General features: G+C 46.3%; 1 protein-coding gene across 1 annotated transcript; it reads left to right on the top strand.

Moving 5' to 3' along the window:
- Positions 1-1326: 1326 nt before the first annotated feature.
- LOC108939164 (leucine-rich repeat-containing protein 14) lies at positions 1327-6447 on the top strand. Its single transcript, XM_018760306.2, has 3 exons — positions 1327-2052; positions 4153-4962; positions 5238-6447. The coding sequence occupies exons 1-3, from the start codon at positions 1757-1759 to the stop codon at positions 5812-5814; spliced, it is 1683 nt and encodes a 560-aa protein (XP_018615822.2). The 5' UTR covers positions 1327-1756; the 3' UTR covers positions 5815-6447.
- The last annotated feature ends 49 nt before the right edge of the window (positions 6448-6496 follow it).

The following is a 6496-nucleotide window of genomic DNA, read 5'->3' as shown; positions in this document are numbered from 1 at the left end:
GTGACAGTGTGTTCTACTGATGTATGGAGGAGTGACCCAGTGCAAGTAGTGTATCTAGCAGTGTAAGTCACCTTGGTGAATAAGGTGTGTGGGCTGATAACACTACACATTATCCATTGGAAGTTCCTTTGGAGAAAAGCATCTGCTAAATAAATGTAACAGTATTTAAAGTTAGACTTATACTGTTCAGTTTCTTTGTTCCTGTTTTGAAATGGGCTCAGTTTCCAGAGAGGTCTCTTTCAGAGAACACTATCCCAGTTACTTCCATGTACTTTCACTTCCACACTGCGCGCTGCTGAATAAATCCATTTGGTTCCTGTGACGGGATGCGACAAGCACCGCAGTTTGAGGCAGTAGGTCTACTGTCTCGCTGAATAGTGCAAGGCAGTGGGAGGACATGTCTGACATGCTGCAGGCCCTAAAGAAGTAGTACAGACTCCGTAGAGCTAACACAACAAATGGAATATCATGGTAATGAAATTTGTCCTCAACATCTGAAAATATACACTCGATCCTTGGTTTGTGGACATAACTGGAATAAGAACATGGTTTGTAGGATGGGGTTTTTTTTTTTTTAAATTTTTTTATAAATCTATTTATCCTTCATATCACAGTTGGTATTTACTTGCTGGTGATACTTTGTAAAAACCCTGCACAGAACTATAATGAATACTGATCTAATTAACATATCTAACTATAGTTAGACTAATTTCAACTGGCACAGTAGTACATGGTCTGCAGTGACACGTATTCAATTAAATGCTTATTTTATCGATCACCAACACTCAGCCATCAGCGGCGAACACTGGGAGTGACCTAAGGGGGTTCCCACACCCTTATTCTGTTTGAAGTAGTTTCGCTATCATCTATCCATCTACTCCAAGGATCATGTTTTATGTCCCAATGGAAATCCAAGACGCTGTATTTGTTTTCTCGAGCAAAGCACACGATTCTCCCCAGTATAGCATAGATCAGTTTACATTTACATTTATTTAGCAGATGCTTTCCAAAGCGACTTCCAGTGAACTCTATGTAGTGTTATGAGCCCACACACCTTATTCACCAAGGTGACTTACACTGCCAGATACATACAGTGTACTTACAGTTCTTTCAAAGAAATTTGTCTATGTAAACCCATTTGAACCACTTTATTTCTGCTAATGTGTTACTGCTCATGAGATGTAACCCTCTGGAAGTGGGCTCTACATATTTACTATCCACACAAACCCCCGCCAGGCCTACACATTCGGAACAAAGCACGGAAAACGGGAAGAGACCTAATGTAGGCGCAGGTTTTATACGTCATCAGCATGCGTCAGCGGCAGCATTCAGTAAATAAAGGAATACAATTGGAGCATATTTTAAACGGTGTAATTACTATCTCTCAGCTGCTATTGCTGTTGTTAGTTAGCAGACATCTCATAGATTCAAAGAATAAGAATCGTGTAGTGTGATTGTCATAATGAATAAACTGTGTTTTCCTGGAGTTGTTCAAATCTAAGCACTAAAGCCGACACCCTCACTCCGTCCCTGAAGGCGGGAGAGGTGTCATCATCATGGCTGGGGTTGGGATTTAATGACTGAAGCCTTGGAAAAAAAAAAAAAAAAAAGTTTAATCAGCTGAACCGTCCGCAGCGCATGCATTTCCTATGGGAGAAAACAGCTTTTATAGACGGTCGGTGCGCTGACTATGGAGGAAAGCGGAGCGAACACACACTGTAAGTGAGTGACGCGGTAGGGAGGCTGGACAGCAGTGATGGCGGCGGCGGTGCCGTCGCTGCTCGCTCTGTGCGCCCGGCGCGTAGTGAGCGACCACAGCTCGTCGCCCCGCTGGCTTTCCTGCGTTCCTAGGGAGCTTTACCGAGAGCTCCTGGAGGCCGCCTTCGCCCACTGCCGGCCCTTGGCCGTCGGGGAGTTGGTGCGGCGCTGGCCCGAACGAGCCCTCCGTGTTGGGGGCCGCAGGAGGGCCGGACAGAGCCCGCCACCCCGGCCACACCGGCTCTGCGTCCAGGCGCTGCTGCTGGCCGTCGTGCGGGGACTGGAGAATGAGAGGTGAGGAGTCGGGCAGCACAGGGACAGACGGGGACCGAGAGGCGCCGTAGCGCGACCGTTAGCGGGACCAGTGGCTCCACTTCCGTAGGACTCCTGATACAACTAGTAGTGACAGAAGGAACAAAACCCTTGGCACGTTTTTAAAAATACCCTTGTTTGTCGCTGTATTTCGGTGGCTGGAGGGGGAGGCGGTAGCGTAAAATTTACTTTACTGACGTGTCGGAAGGGGGGGGGAGGAAAGTATCACTCACACGGTGTAACACATAGGTTTTTTTTTTTTTTTTTTGTGCCTGTCCATAACCATGTGCTGCTGTGTGACTAGAAGTGCTGGTAGTACAGTGGTTAGAGCTGCTGCCCTTGGAGCTAAAGGTCACAGGTTCAATCCCCACCTCTGGCTGTAGTACCCTTGAGTAAAGTATTTGCCCTGAATTACTCTAGTAAACTTACCCAGATGTGTAAATAAAGTACTTATAAAAGAGAAAAGCATCAACTAAATTTAAAAAAAAACAAATGTAAGAGATCATGCTTGAACTGAGTCCTGAAGCAGTGAGTTTCAAGACCCTACAAATACTGCTTTACTCAGGTCAGTGTTGCAATGTGTCTTTGTTGTACCAGTGATGGTACATACTTATTTCTGGCATAATTATAATCTAAACAATCTTTTTTTTCTTTTATTGTATAGGTAATGATTATTATACCTACAAGCATTATATCAACAGGTATGGCAATAGAAGTTATTTCGCAATAACTTCCAGCAAACTAGTCCCCGTTACTTGTTGCTCCCAGTATTGTGTGGTCTTATTGTAGCAATTTGCTGACTTGAATTGCTCTAAAATGCTGCAATGACTAAAACTCATGTAGGAAAATCTACTGTAGGAGAAGTATGACTTGCTGGGTGGAGCAACTGTTCCTGGGTTCTGAATTTGGGGCCTGGATTGTAATCCTTCTGTCTATGTGGAGTTTGCATGTTCTCCAGTGTTTTCATGGATCATTCCCTGGGTACTCCACTCCCCCCCCCCCAGTCCAGGCACATTTCACCTTAACTGACTGTAAATTGACCTTAGTGTGGGTGTGTGTGTTCGGGGAATGTTTGGTTGTGTGTGGGGTTTTTTTTTTTTTTTCCTTTTCTTCCCTTGGATGATGTATGTTGCCTCACACTTTGCTCCTGGAATAGGCTCTGGATCACATCACCCTGCATTGGACAAGTGATTATTGAAGTAATTCAGCACAGGCTGCTTGCATCATGGTTACAGCAAGTAGTGTAGTGTTTATTGTTGTCTTATCTGAATATTCCTGGTTTGAATCTCATTTCTGGTGTTGTACCCTTGATCATTCTAACTGATAGAGTAAAAATACTCCCATCCCTCCCAAGTTAATTTGTTCTGTGAAGTCACCTATTGGGCAAATTTGCATTGTGAGGGAAATCTACATATAAAGGGTTGAATGTTTGTGACAACACTGTCTGTTGAATTTTTGGCATCAGAATTGTTGTATAACAACCAGACATGCCATTGAACTGCATGTACAGCTATTCTTCTAGCTGACAATTGAGAAGTGACTTACTATAATTTATCTGTGTATAAACTTTATAATTTTTACTGGTGCAATCTAGGGCAAGTCCCTAGCTGAATAGTAGTACAGTAGGAAGTAGAATTTGAACCTGGGACCTCCATGTTCAGAGGTGGTGGTTCTAACCTGTAAGCTACTTGGTGCTCCAATAAGCTCACTGTATGAAAAAATGGGTATACATTTTAACAAACTGTTGTTGTGTTTTACATGGGGTGCGGTGGCACAGTGGGTTGGACAGGGTCCTGCTCTCTAGTGGGTCTGGGGTTCGAGTCCCGCTTGGGGTGCCTTGTGATGGACTGGCGTCCCGTCCTGGGTGTGTCCCCCTCCGGCCTTACGCCCTGTACTGCCGGGTAGGCTCCGGTTCCCCGTGACCCCATATGGGACAAGAGGTTCAGAAAATGTGTGTTGTGTTGTTGTGTTTTATTCTTCTCTCCTCAGATGCAGGATTAAGTATTATCTGAATTGATGTTGCCACTGGTATTCTTTATTGTACAATTTTGTCTTTCTCCACCCTCCCCTCACCTGTATCAGGTGTGCTCTCCAGGTTCTTGACCTCTGTGGGCTCCAGTGTGAGGAAGGTGGCATGGCAGATTCAATGGGGGGCTGGTCGCTCACTGTGGCTCTGTGCTCCATAGTGCTGCAGGCCCGGGTAGAGTCTCCAAAGGGCACTAGGAGGGAGAAGGAGAGGAAGAGGCTCTCAGAGGTAAAGCGAGAACAGGACAGTATTTTCAAAAGGGAGAGGAGCATTGAAAAAAAGGCACACACTGTAACTGAGAACAGTGGGGAGGTACAACCAGCAACTGAGCAGCATGAGATGGAGGAGGACCTGTCTAAGGGTGTGAGGAGGAAAATGGAAATGGCACAGGAGACTGGAGGTATGAAGGGGAAGCATACTCTCCCAGAGGTGGATGCAGTGCCAGAGCGGGTGCAGGTATGGGCTGACCTGTTCGTGACTGCACGCTCCTGGGAGAGGGTGCGCATGGCGCTCAGCGTAGATGGACCACTGCGTCTGTACTGCCAGCAACTTCGTGTGGAGGAGCTTCCTGCATCCAAAACTGTTGCTCTGCTGAGCCTCCTGCCACGTAGTGGTTTGCTTGGTCTGGACATCCGCTACAGCAGCCTTGGTGTGTCTGGCCTGGCCCTACTGCTGCCTGCACTTGCCCCTTTCCCCTCCCTGAGCTCCCTTCGACTGCACTACTGCAACCTGGATTTGAGGAGGGACGTTCCTGGCCAGGAGGGGATGCTGAGAGACATGGCACTTGGGCTGAAGGAGCTCAAAAACCTGAGGCAGCTCAGCCTCACAGCACTGAGACTTCCCGGGCACTTGCGTATGCTGCTCAGGTATTTAGAGGACTCTTACTGGGAAGCACACACCTTCAATTGAAGTTAATGTGAAATATGGACAATTAGTTGTATATCTTTTTAAATACACACTGAATCAGCTGGCACATTCTCAGAAGTTCTACCACTTATTTACTCAAGACTTGTACTGCTTAGCATCCTTAATTTGTATTATGATTCTTCAATAACTAAAGTGTATCTTAAAGTCAACACCTGTTTTATTACTGCTGCAGTGTGATATTTCTAATTCTTAAACAGCTTCTTGCCTTTTGTAGTGCTCTCTCTCAGCCATTGGAGGTGCTGGAGCTTCCCTACCTGAGCCTGACACCAGCTGACCTCTCCTACCTGTCCTGCAGCCCGCATGCCTCCTCTCTGCGGAGGCTGGACTTGAGTGAGAACAGGCTGGAGGAGGTCACCTTACCTTCACTCCGGCGCCTGCTCTCTCATTCCTCAAGTTCACTTACTCACCTCTCTTTGTGTGGCTGCAACCTCTCCGATGGCTTGTTGGGGCTCCTGCTTCCATCACTTTGTGACTGCCGGGCCCTGCGTGTCCTGCGGGTGGCCCTTAACCCACTTTCGCGGGATGCAGTACTGTCCCTGGTCAGCGCAGCATGCAGGATACCTTCTCTCCAGTTGCTGCTCTACCCCAGCCCCCTGGAGGACTACCAGCCCGGTCTGCCCCCAGCTCCTTCAAGTGCCCAGCTGCTGGACTGGCCCCTCTCTGAGGAGCTTGAGGGCCGAGATGCCCTCCAAGTGCAACTGAGGACAGTGCTATCAGAAAATGGGCGCTCTGACTTGCTTCTCACATCTGACTTGTTGAATTACAACAGCCTGTTGCATGAGGAGGACTAGCTCTCTTCTTGGACTGCCACTCTTCCTGGAAGGGGACAAGAGCTGGTAGCAAATGTCATTTATGGTCAACAAAAGGTTCTAAAACTAATACTTCCTGCTGTCCTCATACGTGTAATTTGACCAATAGATCACATGTAGGCAGAAATTTCTTTGGTAGCAAAGGTAAGAATTTCCTGCCAGCCCATGTGAAACTTAGTATTTGCATTGTATACACCTATATCTGAACTTGAGATGTAGTAGTATAAGAAGTCTAAATTCTTATTCTGAGAATGTAAAAGCAGAAGCCATATGTTTTCACCAGTGGCTATTTTTGGACCCGAGTCCCACTGATGCATTAATGCTGGACACTTGGTGTCCTCTAGCAGCCTAGCAATTTAGCAGCGCGCGCACAGCCGGAAATCAGCGGTCACCTAGTTTTTGCCTTCCCCCTCTGGGTGTGAAAGCCAGTGTGCCTTTTGTACCACAGCTGCTATCCAGTGAGAATTGTCAGAGGTCCCATGATGTTTTGAAATTCTTTGACTGTTCAGGTTTAAGCCTTCTCCAATGACTAGTGTTGGTTTTAATGAATAAGAAATTCAGTGCCCACACTTCACCATTGATGCAATATTGACTTTATGCCTGCCTTTTTTTTTTTTTTTTTTTTTTTTTTTTTTTTTTTTTTTTTTAAAAAAAAAAAGAGAAC

This window comes from Scleropages formosus, chromosome 19 (genome assembly GCF_900964775.1).
Source record: "Scleropages formosus chromosome 19, fSclFor1.1, whole genome shotgun sequence".
In the NCBI taxonomy this organism is placed as follows: Eukaryota; Metazoa; Chordata; class Actinopteri; order Osteoglossiformes; family Osteoglossidae; genus Scleropages; species Scleropages formosus.
This window is presented reverse-complemented; position numbering and strand designations above follow the sequence as displayed.